The 25,110-nt window shown below is 40.5% G+C and overlaps 1 protein-coding gene across 4 annotated transcripts in view; it reads left to right on the top strand.

Moving 5' to 3' along the window:
- The window catches only part of PTPN4 (protein tyrosine phosphatase non-receptor type 4), a 189,920-nt gene that overhangs the window by 56,645 nt on the left and 108,165 nt on the right, over positions 1-25,110 (top strand). For 2 of the 4 annotated variants that reach the window (XM_075530242.1, XM_075530243.1), the window contains exons 4-9: positions 6,550-6,592; positions 6,686-6,764; positions 18,802-18,846; positions 19,087-19,139; positions 19,642-19,762; positions 23,435-23,522. The exons of 1 other annotated variant lie outside the window; for it this stretch is intronic. In XM_075530242.1, coding sequence (XP_075386357.1) covers positions 6,550-6,592; positions 6,686-6,764; positions 18,802-18,846; positions 19,087-19,139; positions 19,642-19,762; positions 23,435-23,522 — 429 coding nt within the window. The remainder of the gene's footprint in view (positions 1-6,549; positions 6,593-6,685; positions 6,765-18,801; positions 18,847-19,086; positions 19,140-19,641; positions 19,763-23,434; positions 23,523-25,110) is intronic. One more of the 4 variants, XM_075530244.1, reaches the window with a different exon arrangement.

Here is a 25,110-nt window from a genome sequence, read left to right as displayed (position 1 = left end):
AGTAAATCTTTGATAACTTCAGTATTCACTTACCATGATGTTGTGAGGATTTTTTGTGTTCTGCACATTGAGAAATACAACACCTCCATAGTGAAGGCTGCATTCTGTGATCTTCATCAGTAAGTGCTTCTAATCCTCCTAGCTCCCACTATATAAGATTATAGTATATGCAAATCACAGATTGTTAATGAAACTTCCTCCAATTCTGATGTCACATTCTTCCTATAATTCCAGTTTCTCAAATTATTGGAAAACAACATGTTGTTGTTCTTGTTAGGCACCCTTAAACTGGTTCCAAATCTTAGCTACCCTTTGTGCAAAGCATCGCCATCCTCACAGTTCTTGCATTGAGCCATTGATGCAGCCACTGTGTCAGTACATCCTGTAGAAAGTCTTTCCTTTTGTTCAGTGACTGCTGCTTACTGCACATGATGTCCTTCTCCACGGTCTGGTCTTTGAGACAAAGTCTCACCACCCTCATCTCCAAAGACCTCTCTGGCTATACTTCTTCCCAGATAGATTTGTTTGTTGTTTTGTCAGCCCCTGGTTCTTTCTGTATTCTTTCCCAGCACCATAATTCAGATGCATCCACTCTGCTTTCGTCTTCCATAGTCAATGCCCAACTGTCACATACATGTGCGGCAGTCCCATAGCTTGGGACTTAATCTTCAAAGTAACACCTTGATCTTCAACACTTTAAAGAGCACACGTGCAGCAAATTTACCCAATTCATTGTGTCATTTTGTCTCTTGACTCCTGACTCTTTTGGGGTATTGGCCCCCAACAGTCCAACAGGTCATTAGGAGCGACTTTATGATTGCAGAAAATAAAACAGACAGCGGAGCACAGGGCCTCCTTGCCCCTATGCCAGGATCAACAGAGGCAAGTATATTTTTTAGTGAGTATATGTAATCATGGGGCTTACAAATCGGTCAGCAGACATACTTATAGCGTGAACATGTGATAGAGTGAATGGGCAAATGACCTGACCTCATATATCCCTGAACTCTCCCCAGAGGACCAGTCAGTATCAGAAAGAAGAGAATTAATTACTCTTCAGGATGGGACGGTCTAAGTGGCTCTTAATTACAGATGACCTCCAGGCACAGAGTGAACAGCCAGCTCCTCACCCCCCCCCCCACATGCACCCTTGATAATTTATAAATTATTATTTTTTCATATCTTACACTGACCGATGTCTCCCTTCACCCACTTTTCAGTTGTCCATCCCCCCAGGGAGGGTGTTATATGTAGATCATTGTGATCGGTTCTCCGTTTCTCCTCCCACCTTCCCTTTTCCCTCCTGGTATTGCTACTCTCAATATCTGTCCTGAGGGGTTTTATCTGTCCTGGGTTCCCTCTGTTTCTAGGTCTTATCTGTACCAATGTACAGTCTCTGACCTAGCCAGTTTTGTAAGGTAGAATTGGGGTCATAATAGTGGTTGGGTGGGTGAGGGAGCATTAAAGAACTAGAGGAAAGCTGTGTGTTTCATCTGTGCTACACTGCACCCTGACTGGCTCGTCTCTTCCTGTGACCCCTCTGTAAGGGGATGTCCAATTGTCTACAGATGGGCTTTGGGGCTCCACTCCATATTCCCACTCATTCACAATGATAAGATTTTTTTGTTCTGGGTCTTTGATGCCTGATAACCTGATCCCATCGACACCTCATGATCTCACACAGGCGAGGCCATCCTTTTTTTTGGCACTTCATCCACATATCACACAATTCACTAGTTCAATCATAGCAAGAAGAGTTGCACAGTCTTTAATCTATTTTAGGTCGTTTTCTTCCTTGTACTGATTGTTACTTGTGTGATATTTGTTTTCTAATTTTGGCAAAAATATGCACAACAAAACATTCTCCAGTTCAACTATTTGGTCTTGTAGGCTTTACTTTTTGCAACCTTCATCCATATCATTGAGAAGGCAGCTCTTCCTCAGTCAGACTTTGAGGGACCTTGGGCTCTCCTCTTCTGGCACTATCTCTGACAGTGTTTTGATTCTATCCTTAAGATTTTCAGCGACCAGTTCCTTAGATACGGGCAGCGACCAGTTCATTCTTCATAGTCTGTTCTTAATTGTGAAGCTCTGCTGAAACCCGTTCACTTAGGGTGACCCTGCTAGCATTTGAGATGCTGGTGACATAGCTTCGGGCAGCACACAGCCACCACAGTGTGACAGACTGACAGACAAGGGGTGCAACAGTAACCTACAAACCATATTCTTAGCGTCCACCTTGGGGAAAACGTCCATAAGCTTTGAGGGGTGGGCAGAGTGTGTGCAAGCATGGTATGGGGGCTTAGGGTGTCTTAAGATCTTGCTCAGAATTTATATTTTAATAATTTCATGTGTATAAGTGGCACATAATCACAAAACTTCATTACCTAAATGTACCTTGCGCTTAGCCTTACTAATTTTAAATATTAAAATTTAATTTGATTTTTCTCATTAGCCTTTACCATCTTCAGAGGGACTAAATTATACAAAATGCGTGTGGATAAACAAAATGTGGTATATTCATACAATGGGACATTATTTGGACCTTAAAAGGAAGAAAGCATACTGCAAAATCTACAATATGGTTGAACCTTGAGAACATTATGCCAGGCACAAGGAGCCTCATAATGTTCATATTGCAAAGTCCAGAGTAGGCAGATTCATAAAAACCAAATTAGTGAGTGCTGTGAGAATATTGGGACTAATTGCTAGTTAACTCTGGACTTTTCTTTTGAGGGTATGGAAACACCCTGCAATTCAGTGGTGGTGCTGCAGTGAATATATTATAGTGCACTGAAGTATACTTTTTTAATGGTTTCATTTTATGTAAAATGTACCTCTGTAAAATACTGTTGTTTAAACAAGTAATGCTGAGTCTTTGGTTACAGTCATTATATATTTTCATAAATACGACCTTGTAGTCCTTCATTGAGATGCTATCTTTTTACAAGCTACATGAGAATACCTATTGCTCTCATGCTGTCCTTGTATGTAATCACATCTAATCATTGCCCATATGATTGTTGAAAAAGAATATAGACTATCTTCCCTACATTCCTCTTATATACCCTTGCTGTAGCCTTCTGTTCATCTCTCATGCCTGTTTTTCTGTTAATGTTCTTTTATGAAGCATGTCTTTATATCTTTTTTTTCCCAGTTTTTCTCTGACTTAATAGTGGATTTTACCATGATTGCCTCATTTACTGTGAGGGAAACTGGCCCCTAACACATCATCACAGGTCCGGTAGGCGCACTTGTACAGCGATAATAAATAAAGATTATAGTAAAGTCGTAGAGAGAATGAGAGATAGAAGGGAGATTGAAATAATGGAGTCAGACACAATTCTTGGTAGCATGCTCACCTCAGCCCCGCTTGGTGGTCCTTGTGGGGAGAGCTGGAGAGAGAGAGCAGGGACCAGAGAGACGTTTATTGCTAACCAAGACTCTTAACTTCTTAGGGGGGTGTGATTACAGGTAACCACACGTCACAGAAAGGGGCAGTACAATAGGCACACGCATCATAGGAAGGAGATGTACGCTAGGCATAAGCGTGACAGGAAGGGGATGACAGGAAGGGGATGCACATAGTAAGGGGGAGGACTAGAGGTATACGTGTGACAAGATGGGCAGACCCTAGACTCAATATGGCAGCCTAACCTTGGTCACCCTTGGGTAGGCTTGACCTCTCTGGAGTCTCCAGCCTTATCAGAAGGGAGTGGATCCTACTTGTGGGATAAACAATGGTAACTGCTTGCTCTAGATGGTTGATGACCCTTGGGGAGAATAACCCCTGACCTACTTCTCTTGACCTCCAAGTGTAGAGTCATTCACCACGTGTAACAAGCAGCTAAGTTTGGCATATACTTAGGGACACAACTTGGGAGCAATCTTTATGTTTCCCACAATTTACCAATTATCTTGCTGTCTAACATTTCACTTTTCGTGACAGTAGTAAACTGTTTGGTGTATTAACAACATGTGTTTGGCAGTAGTGATAAGATGTGCAAGACTAAAGGAATGCTAGTTGTGACGTTGAAGTTAGCTGTCAACTTGGTTGGGCCACGTTTCTCAGTAATTTGGCAATTTACAGTGTAGTCACACTTCATTTTGTGATCTGATGTGATCATTCTGTATTTTTTTCATTAACACCAGATGTCACGTAATGAAACCTAACCAGGTCAGTAAGTGAGAGTTGGTTTTATGGTATGTATTAGAGAGCATCCTATTTCATTGACATCTTTGATGAGGGTTATTAAATTTCCCAGTGCATACTAATATACTTACTGTGCCTTAGGTCTCAGCATTTTTAAAAAGGACCTTATGAGCAAGACAGGTTCTGGATAGATAAGTCCCTCCTGCCAGCTAAAGCACCAAAACCTCACCTGCTTCCACTGAGTTGATTTCAACCCTATACAACAGAGTAGACTTGCCCCACAGGGCTTCCAAGGGTGGAAACTGTAAGGTTTATTTGGGCGTGAAACAGAACCAGAGATCCAATTAAGAAAGTTTTAGAAGTAGGCTTTATTGAGAAGCTTGGGGGCGGGATCAGCAACTCAGGGCATTGAGTTATTGAAGCCGCGCAGAGGGAAGTTTGAGTGGTGTTTTTATACCATCCCCCCTCCCCCCGACAGGCACAGGGGAAAAAAAGGGGACAACTATGCTTACACAAGGGATTGTAAGAAAAGGAAGTAATCATTAAATTTTCTGGGAATTGGGTGGGCGTTGGGCAAACTAGCTGAGCAGAAACCTGATGGAAGCAGGTGCCACATTTTTCTCCTGAAGAGGAGCTGGGTTCAAGGTACTGACCTTTTAAGATCTGAACCATTGCGCCTCCAGAGAATGATTAACCCCAAATTTTGCCTTTTGAGAGCATTAAAGTGAACGAGTTTAAAATGAATGAACATTAAAATTTATGAGTTTTCTTAGAAAATACGCAGTGGGAAAAGACACCAGATTAGTAAGTAGGCGTGCGATTAGATGGATAAATACATGGATAGATGGGGAAAACAAATGTACCAAGTGGATGTGAAACCCAGTTGATTATTGGCCAATAAACATATTTTAGTCCAATTTTTGAGTCATGCAGGAGATCTACACCTTCAACAAAAAAGCCCCGTTCTAGAGAGACACTAATCAGTATTGAATGAAAAGAGAGTTTATTCCTGACCTCATGAGCCATGACAGTTGAGGCAGGGTTGTGAGGGAATGGAATGGGCCTGTTTGTTTCTAGAAAGTATCACAGTGAGCAGTGGCTGCATAGTGTCTTTGATAGGGTGGTCAGTGGAGGTTTCCCTAGGGAAGTGCTTTTATGCCGAGACCTGCGGGTTAAGGAAAAGCAGCCAGCCACAGCAAAGCTAAAGGACTTTCTATACCAGGGAAAGATTGGGAGTGTCCGGAATGTGGCATCTTTGAGAAGCAGAGAGAGGCCATTTTGATTGGCGGTGGGAGAAGGCAGAAACCCTGCTGCAAGCCTTGGCTTTCAAGGTAGCATTGGAAATACCAAGAGGAGGTAAACAATGGAATGACGTTAATAGTTAACCTTTAAAAAACCATTGAGTTTCTAGATGCAGAGTGACGAGGAAGCCGGTAAGAAAAGAAGCAAGGAGTGGAATTAAGCTATCGTGAGAGTCTAGACAAGAGATGAGGGTGGAAAACATTGATAATTTGTGGATATATGGAGGGGAAAGATTCATGGATTGCTCCCAGGTGATATTTATTTCATGTGTTCTGCATGGGATCAAGTTTGAATAGTTGGAGTTAGGTGTATAAATAATGATAGATAATGTTTATTTGTGTAGTGCTTAGAAAATACTTCCACATCTATCACCTCATTTGGGGTCCCTAATTTTTTTAACAGAAACATTTTTTCAGTTGAAAAAATTTTCTTAATTTAGTAGTTTTCCTGAAATGGAGCTTAACTTGCACTCATAATTCTCGTAGAAAAAAAAAAAAGAAAGAAAGGCTGTAGGATATAGTAGAACTGTCCCATAAGGTTTCCTAGGCTGTAAATCTCTCTGGAGACAGCTGCCACTTACTTCTCTCACGCAGCAGCTGATGGGTTAGAACCGCTGACCTGTAGGTTTCCGTCTGCTTTACCTACAGTGCCAACATGACTCCTGTGTTATGTAGTGAACAGGTTTGAAATGATAACATTTCTCTTAGAGTAGATTCTGTAAATTTTGTCTGAATGAGAGTATAAAGCCCAATATAGTTTTATGGAAAGGTAAAGAGAATTTTTTTAAATTGTAAACTGTTATAAACCTATTTAAATAAATGAAATTATTTAGAATGTTTCACTTATTAATCATTTTCACTTCTCGAATAGATTACTACACACTGTATATATTTTGATGTGCAATTCAAATCAAAGTTCAGTAAATTCATTGAATAATTTCTAACATAACTCAGTTATATTTGTTATAAACAATAGCATCTGTAATTTAATGTTTTTTACCTAGGCCTTTTTAAAAAATGCTAATTATAGTGTTAATCTACAAATGGAATCATTTTCACTAGTTTCTCAAGAATATTTCCAAATATATTTTTCAGAGGTGGCTGGATCCAAATAAACCAATAAGGAAGCAGCTAAAGAGTGAGCATACATATTTATTTGATGTTTTACAAGTTTTTTTTAAAAGATAAAGAATTAATATAATCTGATTAATTAGAACTACTTTTATTCTAGGAGGATCTCCTTACAATTTGAACTTTAGAGTCAAATTTTTTGTAAGTGACCCCAACAAATTGCAAGAAGAATATACAAGGTAGGTTTATGTGGCATCTTTTTCTTGAAAATATCTTTAAAATTCTAATAAGAACATTTGAAACAAGTTAGGCAAAGATAAGATAACCGCACTGCAGTTCTGAGCTTTCCTACCAGCTCACATGTGGGTTGTGAATGTTCCAAGTCCATATTCTCTTTCTTCCCTCTGATCATAGCTGGGCAGGCTTTGGGGGTTTGAATCCCACCGTGGTCTTTCCCAGCCACAGACAGCCCCCTGAGCCATGTACATAGAGAACATTTCTGTGTGTTAAATTAGCAAGCATTGCTATAACTGAGTAAGATTTTGCTGCAATTCTGTCCAACAGATTTTCATAGTAGCACTTTTGTCTGAGTTTTCTTCTCATATCAAAAAGCATATTATATTTACAATGTTTTATGATTTTATTGAGAACATAGAATTCCATAAAGCTTAGCATAACCTTTAAGTGTAGGAATCTTGGCCAATGGTTGCCATTTTACTCCAAGTAGTTTAATCTAAACAATATATTATAAAGGCAGTTGTTAGAGACTACCTTAGCATCTTCATGTCTTACCCTTCCCATTTTACTTTTTATTCTTAAATCTGAATTTATGTTGCTGTCTAATTGACTTATACCTGATAACGTGTAGACAAGAATGATTCAAATGACCATCTTGGTAGTATATAAATGTTGGGTGAAATCTTAAAGGTGGAAATGGCAGGGGTAGAGGTAGGGTGTTAAAATACTCTGAAACGTAACCTTGAGCTTAAAACACAGAATTAGTTATTGGATGTCAGGGAAATGAGAAAGGGTTTTAAAAAGGTCATGGAAAATTTCAGTTTTCCAGTCACATTTTAAAGCCCCCTGATATTTTATCTTCTGTGTGTCTCAGCAAAATCAGTAACTATGTTTAGAATTACTCTAAAAAATAATCACAGTTTTAAAAATCCGTAAGTCTACCTATAGACGGAGCATTCAATTTTAATGTATTAGTTACATTATACTACTACTATGGGAAGGGATACCAAAATGATAAAAATATTTCATCACCCTTAGTTGCCCATCCTAAGGTATTTTCAATAGTACACCAACTAAGGAAAGTTAATTGACACTCTGAAGAGTCCTTTTCTGTGTGTTTGCTGGGAAGCAAGATGTTATTTCTTTTTAGTAACAGGAGATGTGGGGAAGGTGAATAATAGGTTAGACATTTCTAGTGCTTAAAGCTTATAGTACAGGGCAAGTTAATTTATCTTGAAAAGCAAACTTGTGTTTTATGAATGCCATTTGGTTTAAATACTGTATTCTTTGACCAGTCAGATTCATTGTTATTGTTAAATAAAGTAATAAAATTATTTATTTTATCGATAAGTAAATCAAAATATAAAAAATATCCCTAAAATTTGGATGAATTGCAAGGAAAACTCCTGAATTAATGAAAATGGCTTCATTGATAAATCAATAGGTCTACTTGGTACAAAAGAAAAGCGCTCCCCACCCCAGTTGGGAGCAACACAAAGATCACTACAACTGGTGTGTACATTGGTTGGGGGTAGAGAATCGGTTCTGGCTCTTTCCCCTCTAGCCCCAGGTCTATCTCAGCCATCGTATCTATCCAACCTTTTTCAGCAAACACAACATCTTAGATTTCTTTCTTTTTTATATATATATCTTAGATTTATTTCAAGTTGTAATCATTGCAGGGCAAAGGGAAATAGGGATTGTGGGGCAGGAGTTACTGTCTTGAGTGAGAGTTCTCAACTCAGAATGAAATTTTCACATATAGCAGAGGGGGGAAAAGAAAAGTCAAGTTTGGAAGTCATTGAGGAGTGAACTTGTGCTCAAGCCATCAGTCTTGTTTCACTAGAAACAGCTATTCTTTTAAAAACCATTGTAATAGAATGTGATGGCATCTTGTAAGTGGTGTTGTTTGGTTAAAAGGGATAAGAGGTCAGCTTTTTTCTATTCCCAACCTGAACCAAGAGAGTTGCCCATGCGTTCCAGAATGGAGCTCTACTTTGTAGGGTTTCTTCTTCGTCGTCTTCTTCCTTCTTTCTTCTTCCTCGGTACTTTACAGAAGGAGAACCCGGGTCTGCCTTTCATTGCTTCCTCTGGGTGGGTCTCGCCACCAACCTTTATGTTAGTAGGAGCGTAGCACAGACTAAGTGTGCTCCCAGGAATCTTTTTATTTCGTAAGCATGCTGTAGATCAATGATTCTCTATTCTTACTACAATTTCAAATCTTTTGAGGGTACCTTTAAAACTTAACTGATGCTTGAGCCACATCCTTGTCTATTCTGAGTTAATAGAAGGGGACTTCAAAAAGTTTGTGGAAAAGCGGTGGGGAAAGCTTTTGAATTTTTTTCCCTGAACTTTTTGAAGTCCTTTTAAATGTCTCAGGTGGAATTTGTACATGAATATGCACAAGCTTTTCTAGGTGACTCTCATATTTAGCCAGGGTAAGAAATACCCCTGTAACACTTTAGAATTTAGTTTAGTGGTATTTGTGATTAATAAGGTAACCTTAAAGATAGTTGCCATATTTTTAGGACTAGATTTTAGGCCACACAAAATGGAAAAACTGCTACATTTCCTTACTGTGAGATTTAATTTGAGATTTAGTAGCGCTTCCGTCAAGTTAAATATCATTCAGGAGTACTAGGAGCAGAACATCGATGAGCGTTTTCTAGGTTATTCTTAGGAATGATGAGAATATGAATGACATTTACTTCATAGCTTTGTATTTTGCCTTAGTGTACTCAAAAACAGGAATCCTGGTGGTCTAGTCTTTATGAGTTGGGCTGCGCTACTCATGGTTGGCGGTTTGAAACCACCATCAGCTCCTCGGGAGAAAGACCCGGCTTTCTACTCCCATAAACAGTTATAGCCTTGGAAATCCACCTGGGTTCAGGGTTGAGATGGGGTCCGTGTCACAGAGTTGGCATTGACTTGATGACAGGGAGTTGAGATGTATACTGAGTTCATGGTATCCGTTATTGTATGGCTTAGAAAAGCAATATTATTTTTACAACTTAAACTTTTCTACAATCATCATCTTAAAGGCCATATTGTATTTTTACCATATTTAGGACCCATGAGTAAAATTAGGCAAGAGTAGTTAGCATTCATGTAGTATTTACAATACTGTGTCAAGAGCCGACATGATCTTTAAGTTACAAAGATTGTTTTTGAACTTTAAACTTTTAGTGGTGCAATTAACAAAACATGATAGAAGTATAGCCTTCCTGGATTGAGTCATGTATTAATCCTAACAGGGACTTCATTTGCCTCTCATATATTGAACCAAGATATTTGTATTAAAGAACATAATTAGTTTTTTTTCCTCCTGATGAATGGCCAATTCCATGGAAACACGAATTACATGTTGTGAGAATATGATTATTGTTTTGAAGAACATTAATCAGCTAAAGAAATAGAATTTTCAAAAATTTTTAGGTTCTGTAGTTTTTGTTTTTGCTCTAGCACATCTTGTTTTATTGCTTGTGGAGGACACTGCATTTTTCACACGGTGAAGGTCAAAGCCCTTGACCCCGCTTTTCTAATCATGGGCCTTTGCATCTCATGGATTTCACTTTCTCACCACGCCGTTGCCCAATGACCAGACTGCAGTATGGCATAAACCCGACTTCTAAAGGTACCGGGAAGCAAACCATCCCAAAACGGTGTGAGTTGGTTTCTTGTCGTAGCCTGGTCCCAAACCCCCATCAGCTCCGAGGTCTACCTCTGCCCAGATCCTTTAACGCCAGCCCGCGTTCCCACTCGCCGCACCACCTGACGTCCGACCGACCGACCGACAGACCGCAGGTGCCTCAAATGCAAAATGCTCGCGGGCACCTACTTCTCCTGCGCAGACTCGGCAGGCATGCAGCACCTTGTTTTCTTTTCAGATTCTTTGTGTCTCTACTTCCTATTTTTACTTGCGGGACATTCCAAAACTTCTCTCTTGACCTTGCCACCTGCTGAATGAGGAGGTTTCATGTTCTCGACGGGGACTTCGCCAGGGACGCTGACGTCCCTGTCCTCAGAATCCGAGCTGTCTCCGAGCCAGCCTGACACTCTCTCTGAACTCTCCCCTTCTTTGCCGTCAGAATGAGGCATCTCAAAGAAGGCCACGTCCATGTGTACACGTTTTCCAAGAGTCTCATCTATCAAACCGACCAGCGGGAGCGGCTGCCCTTTCTGTTCTTAGCTTCTCATTCGCCTGGGCCATCGGGGGAGGACGGACTGTACCTGGTCCAGCAAGGGCCTCTTCTCTCCGAACAGTTTGAAGACTTGAGTTGTTTCTGGAGTTAGGCTTGGAGTTGATGAGTGACCTGTGCCATGTTCACGGCGGGCCTCCTGGAGGGCACGAAGGCCAGCTCGTTGGGCTGGGCTGCTGTTGACCACGGACCTCCATGCTTCTCAGTGCTGTGCACCAGTTCTGTAGTTTTTAAATGTGTGTGATATATATATAAGTCCAGCGATAATAACTAACATCTGTGATTTTTTTGCTCTTGAAATATGTTCCTTTTTTACAAGTGGGTTAGTTAAAAGTCTTAGTTTCCAACAAAAGATTGCAAAGCACAAAATGTGGTCTTCTGGCAGTGTTATCTGGTAACTTAGCATAGCCGGTGTTGAAGGATAAACCCTTCTTAGGAACAATCTCTGCCGTCTTGTTTTAGAGGACGATTGCACTTGTTATTGAGAATTAGCACTTTCCAATAGAACTTTTTGTATCCTGCAATGGTGTTACCATTACTTTATATGGGAAAAGGTTTGAGCATCTCCAGACTCCCAAAGTAATCTTCGGAAGTCATACAAGTAGCACATAAAACTAAGATAACACTAGCGTACAATAAAAGCAGGCATGGCATTTCTACTGTATAAAGTAGAAATACTGTGTCATAACATTCTTCAGAATCCGGAAGAAAGTGGCCCTTGGAAGACTGAGAGGTAATGATAGTGGAGGTAGGCCTGGTAGCTTAGCTGCAAACCCTGCAGAAAAGTACAATTTTTGTTAACTGTGTATGTTGAAGCATGAGACCCACAGCCAGAGGGGACTGTACATGAACAATGAGTGGTCTCATTTAGCAGCCTCTTGAGGGTGGACAACTGCATGCATTCTTGATTCAGTAAAACATGAGTAAGATCTCCTTTGCCAGTAAACTACTGACCACCAGTTAGAAGTTGGGCGGGGGTGGAGCGTGGAGAATAATGTGGCTAAGCTGAGTTGTCAGACGTTAGGGTGGTGGGAGATACAGGAGGTTGGGGTGTAGGAAAGACGGAGATTTTCATCTATTAATAGTTTATCATTGTCTGAATCTGTTAGGGCAGGCGGGTCACTAATATCGCCAATTTTTATGAATGTCTGCATAGGGTGTTGAAGGTTGATACTCTCTGGTTGCTAGAGCTGATGTGGAAGATTTGAAATACAACAGTGTGCTGATTGCTTCACCTTATGTACTGTTCTCATGTACAGTTCTTTGAAGGCACTCAGAACAGCTTGCAAACCTGCCCTAACCTATGGGCTCTTTCCGAATGAAAATCATTCTTTCCCATAACCATTGCAGCATTGTCAGTCACAGTGAAAATCCACAATTGCTTCACAGTTCTGTAAGGATTCACCTTTGGGCCAGTCACTGTTGGAGTTGGTTTTGGTGTGTATCCCTTCTTCTTCTTGGCATTGCAACAGCTCTTCATTAGTTCTTCGTCAAAACCTCTCCAACATGACATCAGTCAACGTCCATGACCTCATCCTCCTTTGTAAAGTCACAAAGCCTTTAAAATGGTTCACTCTTTCCAGACACTGAAGCTGTTAGCCTAACAAGAGTATGTTCAAGGTGGATGATTTTCAATTTTCTATCGTAGTCTTATCAGATTACTTACAAAGCTACTTCACATTTTCCCTTTGTGTCAGTGACATTTACAGTAAGACGCATCATATTTTGGGTGTCTAAATTCAACTGCTTGTGAGTAGATTCCGACGCATAACAGGGTGGACAGGGTAGAACTGCCTCTTTGAGTTTCCAAGGCTTCAAATTCTTACTGGAGCAGAAAGCCTCATCTTCCCCTTGCTAATTGCTGACCTTCAGTGTGCAGCCCAGTGTGTCACCCACTCCACCTCCAGGACCAAATCCAGGACGAAGCCGCAATTGTGGCTGTTAGACTTCGGTGAAACAGTTGCACTGACAGTTCCGTATTGGGTGATCAGAACACAGCACAAACGTCACCACCCTGCCCATAATGCCAGGTAGAAGAAGGACTGCACAGTGATCAGAATCACAAGACACCGGTGGTTCTCAAGATTATCTTCACTGTCTATTCAACAAAGGGATTAACATATTCACCCAGTACTGGGGCGGGGGCGGGGCAATCAATCGGGCATTCCAGCTGTAGGACTCTGAATGAAAGTCAAGGGGAAGAGTATTTTTTTAAATCACTTTATTGGAGGCTCATCACAATCCATACATCCATCTATTATTTCAAGCACATTTTTATATATGTTCACATCGTCATTTTCAAACCATTTTCTATTTGAGCTCTTGGTATCAGCTCATTTCCCCCCCTTCCCTACCCTCCCTTTCTCATGATCCTTTGATAATTTATATATATATATATACATATACATACATATAAAATTTTATTGGGGGCTCATACAATTCTTATCACAATCCATACATACATCCATTGTGTCAAGCACATTTGTACATTTGTTGCTGTATTGGACAGGGTTCTCTAGAGAGACAAACCAGATTGCTAGTAATTATATATAAATATATTTATAAAGATAGATATATAATTCAAGAAATAAACTGTTAAATAATATACAGATAGATAATACAAGAAATTAACAGTTAAGTTATAAAGCAGTGAGACACTAGCAGTCCTTCAAGTTTTTGAGAGCTGCCAGTTACTAGTCCCCTTCTGTAGAAAGAGCTGGGCTATATATACCCAGGCAGCAAACTGCAGGGCAGGTCCCCAACTGTCATCAACTGTCAGTCCCCAGCTCCAGAGATGAACATTCCAATCGTGTGGGCTTAAAGGGACCTCAACTTACAGCGACACAGTCCACAGGCTAGGCATCCCACAGGTAGTATACCCCTTTAAACTGAGGCACAGAACAGCCAAGGTGAGGCTCACCGAGCCATTTATCCCTCTGCCCTTCAGTTAATCCTACTTGTATTTATCGGCCAGGCTGGCACAATAAACTATAGCAGTTGCCATCATCATTCTCAAAACATTTGCCTTCTACTTGAGCCCTTAATATCGGCTCCTCATTTTTCCCGGTTCCTCCCCACTCCCCCCTCTCTCATAAACCCTTCATAATCCATAAATTATTATTATGTTGTCATATGTTACACTGTCCAATGTCTCCTCCTGCACTCCTCTCTTCTTTCCACCCTCCAGGGAGGAGGCTATATGCAGATTCTTGTAATCCACTCTTCCTTTCCGCATCACATTCCCTCCACCCTCCAGGCACCGCCACTCTCACCACTGGTCCTGAAGGGGTCGTCTGTCCTGGATTCCCTGTGTTTCCAGTTTCTGTACCAATGTACATGTACATCCTCTGGTCTAGCCAGATATGTAAGTTGGAATTGGGATCATGATAGTGGGGGAAGGTGGGAGCATTTAAGAACTAGAAGAAAGTTATATGTTTCATCATTGCTACCCTGTACTCTGACTGGCTCATCTCCTCCCCACAACCCTTAAGGGGTGTCCAGTTGCATACCGATGGGCTTTGTGTGCTTCTTCCATGTGAGCTTTGTTGCTTCTCAGCTAAATGGCTCTTTGTTTATCGTCAAGCCTTTAGGACCCCAGACACTATATCTTTTGATAGCCGGGCACCATCAGCTTTCTTCACCACATTTGCTTATGCACACACTTGTCTTCAGCGATGGTGTTGGGAAGGTGTGCATCACGGAACGCCAATTTAATAGAATAACGTTTTCTTGTATTGAGTAAGTACTTGAGTGAAGACCCAGTGTCCATCTGCTGCCTTAACACTAAACCTATAAATATATCCACGTAGATCTCTTTTCCCACCATCCTTTATAAATATATTTGCATAAGTACATGCCTGTATTTAGATCTCTGTAAATGCCCTTTGTCACCTAGTTCTTTCCTCTATGTCCTTTTACTTCTGCTTGTCTCACTATCATGCTCAGCCTTCATTTGGGTTTCAGTAATTTCTCTCGTCACATTGCCCTTGCTGAATTCCTACCAGGCCTCTCACACCCTCCTTGCCACGAATTTTGGGTCACTGTTGCTCCCCTGTCCCTGGGTTGGTCAGCACCACCTCCTTACCCCCGCCTCTCCCTCTCATGTTCTCCCGGAACCATTGGTCCCGTTGTTTTCTCCTCCAGACTATTCATCCAGCCCATCTCATCTAGATAGATATGTGGAGATAATAATATGCACCAAAAATCAAGGCATATATATATTTTTTTCATGTCTTACCCCGACTGTTGTCTCTCTTCACTTGCTTTTCTATTGACCACTCCCCTGGGCAGGGGTTAGATGTTGATCATTGTGACCTTTTCTTCCCCCACCTTCCCCTCACCCTCCTGGTATTGCTACTCTCATTACTGGTCCTGAGGGGTTTATCTGTCCTGGATTTCCTGTGTTGTGAGCTCTTACCTGTACCAATGTACATTCTCCAATCTAGCCGGGTTTGTAAGATAGAATTGTGGTCATGATGGTGGGTGGGTGGGGAAGCATTAAAGAACTAGAGGAAAGTTGTGTGTTTCATCGGTGCTATGCTGCACTCTGACTGGGTCGTCTCTTCCTTGTTACCCTTCTGTAAGGGGTTGTCCAGTTGTCTACAGCTGGGCTTTGGGTCTCCACTCTACCCTCCCCCTCATTCACATCTATATGATTTTTTATTCTGGGTCTTTGATGCCCGATCCCTGATCCCATCTATACCTCATGATCATACAGGCTGGTGCGCTTCTTCCATGTGGACTTGGTTGCTTCTCAGCTAGAGGGCCACTTGTTTATCTTCACGCCTTTAAGATCCCAGACACTATATCTTTTGATAGCTGGGCACCATCAGCTTTCTTCACCACATGTGCTTTTGCACTCATTTTGTCTTCAGCGATCGTATCAGGGAAGGTGAGCATCACAAAATACCGGGTTATTAGAACACAGTGTTCTTGAATTGAGGTAGTACTTGAATGGAGGACCAGTGTCATCCGCTGCCTTAATACTTAACAAATAAATGTATACACATAGATCTTTTTTCCTATTATATAAATATATTTACATATGTACACGCCTGTATTTAGACCTCTATAAATGTCCTTTGCCTCCTAGTTATTTACTCTATTTTCTTTTACTTTGCTCTTGTCCCACTATCATGTTCAGTCTTCATTCGTGTTTTGGTAATTCCTCTCAACTACATTGCCCTTATTCAAGCCCCACCAAGTATCCCATGCCCTCCTCACCGTTTTAGATCGCTTGTTCATTTGTCCTTGGGTTTGTTGGCACGCCCCTTCCTACTACCCCCTACCACCCGCATCCACACCTCCCCCTCTTCCATGTCCCTCCAGACCCTTTGGTCCCATTGTTTTCTCCTCCAGATCATTTATCCTGCCTATCTTATCTACGATGACATGCAGAGACAATAATGAGCACAAAAAATGAGATTATGCAAAATATAACAAACAACAAAACAGCAAAAAAAAAGAAAAGCCTATAAATAGTTCCAGGTCTGTTTGTTGACCTTTATGAGTGTTTTCCAGTTGAGTCTGATGGGGTGCTACTCCTTGGCCCCCAAATCTATTTTTTGTATTCCTCGGGGACTTCATTGCTTTGCTCCCCTTGCTGTTCTGTTGCACTCTCTTAGTGTTTCGCCCCAGTATTGGCCCCCGTATCGCTATGGGTCAGTGACAGACGTCATGGCTCGTGGTTGGGCCGGCCTTATGGTCCTCTTTGTGCATTGGCAGCTCCGAGTATTGTTCTCGGAGTTTGGTGGGCCAGGATATACTCCACTTTCTCTCCTTCCCTCTTCATTTGCTCCTGATCAGCAGCACCCTCTCCCTGAGCTGTCGCTTCAGTGCTGCCCTGTGAAGTGCATTTGTGTGTGTGTGTCTCTCTCCCTCTCTCTCCCTCTCTCTCTCTCTCTCTCTCTCTCTCTCTCTCTCTCTCTCTCTCTCTCTCTCTCTCTCAGGGAGGGGTGGGTCACATAGTTGGGACTCAGGAAGAGTATTTTTATCAACACCTTTAAGTGGCCTTGGATTTTCTAGATAGTATACTAGTCAGGGTCTAAGGACAGCATCAGCAGTGATGTTAATAGTAGTCATTGAAGTCTACCTTCTCTTTAATGCATTCTATCAGGGGTTCTCACCCTTCCTAATGCCGCACCCTTTAATACAGTTCCTCATGTTTTGGTGACCCCCCAACATTAAAATTATTTTTGTTGCTACTTCATCACTGTATTTTGCTGCTGTTATGACTCTGGCAACTCCTGTGAAAGGGTCATTTGAGCGCCAAAGGGGTCACGACCCACAAGTTGAGAACCTCAGCCTTATATCCTTTTGCCTGCCTTTCTTCCATCAAAATAAATGTTTTGCTTGCCAATTTTTTCCATAAATTAAAGTTTCATTACAGTTAAACATTTTTTATATGAACAATCACCTTCTGTAATTACTCAGTTGTGGGATCTTTTCAGCAACTTCACTATCAGCCCAAATACCGTATATACTCGACTGTAAGCCGACCCAACTGTCAGCCGAGGCAGCTAATTGTGCCACCAAAACTGCATTAAGATTGTGCTGGAAAACTCAGCATGTACACGAGTATATAGAGTACTCTGTCCAGTAACCTGTGGGCTATGCAGCCAACATTGTTTGAAAATCTGATCACGGTCCCCATGGAGCTACCTTTACATCCACTTTTGCCACAGTTTCAGTACTATAATCCAGTGGGGTTTTTGTTTCATCTTATTAAGAAACACTGATTTTTCCTACAAATACAAGCTACCTTAATGGAATACAATACTTTGGATAGCCACCAATCTCCTCCACGATTAGGCTTTCTATCTTACCCATTACTGGATAAAATAACCATTTTGCTAATAGCAGAACCAATAGTAACTTCAGCAGCCTTTAGAATTCTCTCTAAATAAATAGTGTGAGTGAATTCCAGCACACATACAATATGTTTTCTCTTTATGATCAAAACATGTACATCACTTATATAATTTGTGTGCTAAGCACAGCATTCGTGCCTGCTGTCTAAGACATATCATTAATAGATGCACAAAAATAAATCGAAATAAAGCTGAGATTTTCTCAAATATAAGTCAGAGCTCTGGTGGATTAATGCTGAATGTGGTAGCCAGTGGGTGAGCTTGCCACACTCACCCTTGCTATTTGGGGTGCATGTTGCCTCTTAATCGACCTGCTGCAAAACAAATGTTAATCGTTTGGACCCCACACCCCTTTGATTTTTTTGGTCAACGCTTCCAATTTCTTGAGTTAGCACATCAGGTACTAGTGTATGTCTTTGTACAAGCAAGGTGGTATAAAGCTAACTTCTGAAAAGAAAGTACACCTTTACTTCTATTATTATTGGTTTTTAAAGAAAATCAGCTAATTGCTAAATTTAATCATGATAGAACAGTGGTAGAGAATTTAACTCTTGGATGATAATGCAGAAGACGATGGCTGAAGTTGGCTCTTTATCTTCGTAGAAGGCAGGATGCGCTGTTATTGCTTTCTAGTGCTTTGCCACCATTGGTGATGTGCGTGACTCGGGTTTCCATGCTCCCAGTGGGTCTTTCCATGTGCAGCCCTCGTCAAGAGTACATGTCTCTAATATAGTTTACCGCTCATTTCATCCTGTAGATGCTTGAGTTGTGTAGTGGAAACAAGACAACTAAAGCACCGACTTTTATATATCAAACACCTTTTAAAATTTGAGTTCGTATCGTTAAAAGTGTCCAGGTGTTATAAAAGCTAGTATTGAAATATTTCCATTTCATTTGTTAGTGCAAGTGTACAGCTTTTTAAAGGAAATGCTGCAAGTTCAGTTAATGGCCTTCTTCTTCTTTTTTTTAAGGTACCAATACTTTTTGCAAATTAAGCAAGACATTCTTACTGGAAGGTGGGCTACTTTTCATTTTTAACATATAATTATTTCTGAATTATTTAAATAATTTCTGTTCATTGCATCTAAATTATACATCAGAAAGAGGTTACATATAGCATAGATTATTTTCATCACATAGGTTTGTTAGTTCATAATTAAAATATAAGTCCTATAGAAACTTCAAGTTTGAATACTGTACTGCTTTAGAAATTATTGTATTTAACCTTGGGTTATGTCTTTTGTTTGGTCTATTAGATTGCCCTGCCCTTATAATACTGCTGCCCTTTTGGCCTCATTTGCTGTTCAGTGTAAGTATTAGCCTCCTTTTAGGTCAAATAGCATATGATCACGTGGTCTTTACTGACAATACACTACCTTTAACACACGAGCTCTGTGGACTTGTTAGTCACTGCAAGTTGATTTTCTACTCATGACAAGCCCATGTGTGCAGAGTAGAACAATACCTTTCAGAAGTAGACACTGGGCCTGGCTTCAAGAATGCATGTATTCAAATTACCAACCTTTGGCTTAACCATTCAATCCACGCAAGAACGTACATTCTGTGGAGAGAATACTAATAGAGGAATATTGTAGATTAAATGTAGGGAAATGCCCAATTAATAATTATTTTGTTTCCTGGAAAAAAATTTCCCCCTGAAATTGTCTCAATGCCAGTAAAATGCTAAATGAATTGTTCAAACTTGCTTAGATGGAAACATTAGAAACAAATATTTTACTTCTATATAGAGATGGAATTGATAATATTACTGTGTTTATTAAAGTGAGATTTATTTTCCTTCTACTTAATAGCTGAACTTGGAGATTACAGTCAGTCAGAGAATCTGCCAGGCTACCTCTCAGATTATTCTTTCATTCCTAATCAACCTGAAGATTTTGAAAAGGAAATTGCAAAATTACATCAGCAACACACGTAAGAATTTATTTACTTTTCTATTTCTGTAGTAAATGAGCTTTCATCCTTTCTAGAAAGGTTTTTGTTTTTTATCATTTTATTGGGGGCTCATACAATTCTTATTACAATCCATCCATCCATCCATTGTGTCAAGCACATTTGTTGCCATCATCATTCTCAAAACATTTCCTTTCTACTTGAGCCCTTGATAGCCACTCATTTTTTGCTCCTCTCTTTCCCACCCTTCCTCCCTCCCTCTCCCTTAATAATTTAATTATTATTATTACTTTATCATGTCTTACACTGTCCGATGTCTCCCTTCACCCAGTTTTCTGTTGTCCATTCCCCAGGGAGGGGGTTATATGTAGATCATTTGCGATTGGTTTCCCCTTTCTACCACACCTTCCCCTTACCGTCCTAGTATTTCTACTCTCATCATTGATCCTGACAAGTTATCTGTCCTGGATTCCCTGTGTTTCCAGCGCTGATCTGTAGCAGTGTACATCTTCTAGTCTAGCTGGGTTTGTAAGGTAGAATTGGGATCATGATAGTGGCGGGGAGGAAGCATTAAAGAACTAGAGGAAAGTTGTATGTTTCAACTTTCTGTACTATACTCTGACTGGCTTGTCTCCTCCCCAAGATCCTTCTGTCAGGGAATGTCAAGTTGCCTACAGATGGGCTTTGGGTCTCCACTCTGTACTCTCCCTCATTCACAATGATAAGGTTTTTTTGTTCTTTGATGCCTGATACCTGATCCCATCAACACCTCATGATCACACAGGCTGGTGTGCTTCTTCCATGTGGGCTTTATTGCTTCTCAGCTAGATGGCCGCTTGTTTACCTTCAGGCCTTTAAGACCCCAGATGCTCTATCTTTTGTTACCAGGGCTCCATCAGCATTCTTCACCACATTTTCTTACACACCCGCTTTGTCTTCAGCAATCATGTCAGGAAGGTGAGCATAATAGAATGCCAGTTTAATAGAGCAAATTATTCTTGCTTTGAGGGAGTACTTGAGTGGAAGCCCAATGTCCATCTGCTACCTTAATACTAAACCTGTAAATATATGCACATAGATCTATTTCCTTATCATCATATATAAATATATTTACATGTGTGCACACCTGTATTTAGACCTCTATAAATGCCCTTTGCCTCCTAGTTCTTTCCTGTATTTCTTTTACTTAACTTTTGTCCCACTATCATGCTCAGCCTTCATTTGAGTTTCAGCAATTCCTCTCGTTTACATTGCTTTTGATCAAGCCCTACCAGCTCTCCTCCACCCTCCACCATTGATTTTGGATCACTTGTTCTCTTGTCCCTGAGTTTGTTAACACCCACTTCCTTTCACCCACCTCTCTCTCTCTCCCCCATGAGCGCCGCCCGCCCCCTCCCCCACCTCCCCCTGCCATACCAGTCCTGTTGTTTTCTCCTCCAGATTGTTTATCCCGCCTATCTTACCTAGATAGACCTGCCGAGATAATAATATGCACCAAAAACAAGACAGAGCAGAACAAAGCAACAGAAACAACAACAACAAACCAGCCACACACAAAAGAAGGACCTGTAAATAGTTCAGGGTCTGTTTGTTGATCTTTAGGAGTGTTTTCTGGTCCAGTCTCATGGGGTGCCATGCCCGGCCCTATAGTCTATTTTTGTTATTCTCTGGGGACTTCCTTGCTCTGCTCTCCTTGCTGTTCTGTTGCACACCTTTAGTGTTTTGCCTCAGTGTGGTGGGGTCAGATCCGGTGCAGTTCCCTCACTGTGTCTCCTGTGTTGTTCCCTGTAGTGCTATGGGTATGGGTCAGTGAGGGACTTCGAGTTTTATACTGGGGTCGGCCATATGGTCCTCTGTGTCTTTTGCTGCTCTGAGTGGGAATATCGTGCTCAGGGCTTGGTGGGCCAGGATGTTTTTCACTCACTCTTCCTCTTCCTTTAAGTACTCTGATCAGACATGTTCCTCTCCCTGAGCTGTAACTCCAGTGCTGTCCTCTGAGATGAATTCTTTTGCGGATTGGGGGTCTGTCCACGTAGTTGGAATTGGGGCCAGCCCCTCAGACCTCTCCAGAGAGGTGTTTTAAATTCTTTTTTTCTTGATTGTTTTAGTTCCTTAATACAGAGTAGGTGCTACTATGTAAAATGCATCGATGGATATAAAGAAATAAAGGTGATCTATTGTTGTCAGAGGACCCCAGGTGGTGTAGTAGTTAGGTAGTTGGACCGTGATCAGCATGGTCAGCAGTTCAAAACCTCCAGCAGCTCCGAGGGAGAAAGACTGGGCCTTTTACTCCCGTGAACTGTTAAAGCCTCGAAACCCGCAGGGCATCACCATGAGTCTGCATTGACTTGATGGCAGCTAGTTTTGAGTTTGTTGTTAAAATGTCAAGTTGGTTTTGACTCACAGCTATGCATATGCACAAATGAGCTGTACTCTGCCCAATCCGGCATCGTCCTCACAATGTTGTTAAATATATATCGCTTCTTATTTCACAAAATAGGTGAGGCTTCTTTCTATTCCTGCTGCGGACCATTCCGCTGTATGTAAAATTCAAACACACTGCTATCGAGTCTGTACTGACTCATAGCAACCTTATAGGACAGGGTAGAAATGCCCTTGTGAGTTTCTAGACAGTTACTGTTTAGATCTTTCTTTCTTCCTCGGAGTAGCTGGTGATTTCGAACTACAGACCCTGCATATTGCAGCCTGATACATAACCACTATGCCGACAGGGCTCCTGTATAAACAGAAGTTTATTTGCTATTATATATAAAATTGTTAGTTCTTAAAGAGGGACTTTAGAATATTAATTATCAATATAATATACAGCTTAATCTACTTAGCAATTCTTTGGTTTCGGCTATTTGTAAAGAGGTGATTGTAGTAAAAGTCGAGAAGAGAAAAGATACTTTATATAATAATAAATTGAATTTTAGACATTTGTTTTAAAATCAGTAGCATTTATTTAGAACTATATTCAGCTTTCATCTTTTGTAAGACTGATGACTATTTTTTTCCGGAAAATACATATGGAAAGAAAGATGCTTTGCATAAAAGTAATATCTTTTATTAACTCATAATTGTTCTTAACCTATAACTCAAAATATTCATATAAGTACTACGGCAGGGTTGTATGAGTAGAGACTCATGTGCAAGACTGCCTGGTTTGAAACGAACCTGGTCAAGTTAATTACTGTCTTATAACATTGGCCAGATTGCTTTCTCTCCTTTTCTTCACTGTGAATTGAGGATAACAGGGTTTCTGCTTCTGGAGTTACTGGAAGGCGTAAATGACTTTACGTATACAAATACTTCGAACAAGGACTGCCCATGGTGACCACTGAAGAACTATTAACTCTTAGAGTTAAGAAAACGTAGCTTTCATTTGGTAATGGCCTCTGCATACAAAAACACGTACCACGGTACAGCTCCCACTTCTTTTTGTATCGTTTGCAAGTGAAGCCAAGAATGATGTATAGTTTCCGTGAATGAAAACGGTATCAAAACCAAAAGAATATTGCGTTCATCTGAGAACTTTGTGGGTTTCCGATTTCAGTATCCTCTGCCGCTGCCACCCATTTCAGTGCCATCCGCCAGTGTAAACCACCAGTGGGACTCAGATACCCTTCTGCTGTCACCTCGTGTCCGTGTCCGTATAGCTGACTGACCTAATGTGTAATGATCTTTTTATAGAGGCTTATCTCCTGCGGAAGCAGAATTTAATTATTTGAACACAGCACGTACCTTAGAACTCTATGGAGTTGAATTCCACTATGCAAGGGTAAGTGAAGAATGCTAATTTGATGTTGCTTGGTTAGATTCCAGTTTTTTTGTTTTTGGATTCCATTTATTATTATACATTTTAAAAATATCTTTATGGATTAGGCAGCAATCAATAATTTGTGAGTACTACTGATATAATTGCATAGAAAATTTCTTCTAAATTTAAGTATTTTTGCAATTAGTTAGGATTTAGTACCTGAAAAAAAAGATGAAATGTTTATTCATGTTCATTGCCTTAAAAGGTAGTGCTTAATGTTATAATTTATAACGTATTTATAAAGGTTATTTTTGCAGAATACAAACAAAAGACAGTCCCTTTATAACTTTATTTTATAAAGCAAGTTAAGTTTTAGGGAAATAAAATTTGATATATTTAACTATTTTGATCACCTTGATCATAAAAGATGCTCTTATCGTACTGAGGTGAAAATATCACTTATTTTCTGTTTATAAATTTGGATTTTAAAGCACAAAATAGAGCTTAATGATATATTTTGCCTATATTTCCTCATTCTTTTACTTAAATGGAATATATAATCAATATCTAAACTTTCACAATACTCTGTAATGTTTTTCCTTGTGTCAAACTTGGCCAAAAGAGGGCTTATTATTCTCTGTCATAAGCATAAGTCACCTTTATATGTCTCCTAACTTAGATGCCTTCTTAGGATTTCCTTTTATATTTTTATTTTTTCTTTCTCATTTTAAGTCTTTCTATTTTTTTGTAGATAAAATATTTTCAACAAATCATCTGCCCACTACACTGTTAATTGGGTGACATTGATTACTTTCTTCTTGTTGGGCAGCCATTATTAATATCTATTTCCAAACGATCCTACTACCATTAATTAACATAAACAGTGCTCCTTTAACAGGATTTTTGCTTTTCATTCTGGTAACAGCTAATAATCTTAGATTTCCGTAATTTTGCTTGCATCATTTAAGTGAAGTTATACGGTATTTTTCATTTTGTGGCTGATTTATTTCACCCGGCATAATGTTTTCAAGATCTATCCATGTGGCAACATACATCAGAATTTCATTTCTCTATATGTTTGAGTAACAGTCCGTTGAACCGCATTTTGTGTATTCACTCCTTCTGCTATCGGCCATTTTGGTTGCTTCCACCTTCTGGGTATGCACATCTGTAATGCACATTGGTGTGAAATCATAATTTCTTTATCACAAAGTTATATTCCCTTGGAATTACCTGTTAGGTGCCACTGGGTCAGCTCTGGCTCCTAGCAGCCGTTATGCACAACAGACCGAAACTGCGCAGTCCCGTGCCATGCTCGCAGTTGCTCCTCTGCCCGAGCCGTTGATGCGGCCACTGTGTCTCTCCATCTCCTTGCGGGCCTTCCTCTTTTTCACCACCCCTACCCTTTACCACATGGCGCCCTTCTCCAGGGACTGGTCTCTCGGGACACTATGTCCAGAGTACGCAAGACAAAGTCTTGCCTTTCTTCCCTCTGAGGAGCACAGTGGGCTTACTTCTTCCAGGACAGCTGTTTTCCTTCTTAGCAGGCCATGTTACTTTGAGTAGTCTTCTCGATCACCACAATTCAAATGCATCTATTCTGTGGTCT

The sequence above is a fragment of the Tenrec ecaudatus genome, chromosome 13 (genome assembly GCF_050624435.1).
Source record: "Tenrec ecaudatus isolate mTenEca1 chromosome 13, mTenEca1.hap1, whole genome shotgun sequence".
NCBI classification, from domain to species: Eukaryota; Metazoa; Chordata; class Mammalia; order Afrosoricida; family Tenrecidae; genus Tenrec; species Tenrec ecaudatus.
Note: the sequence above shows the minus strand (reverse complement) of the source record. Positions and strands in the feature narration are given on the sequence as shown.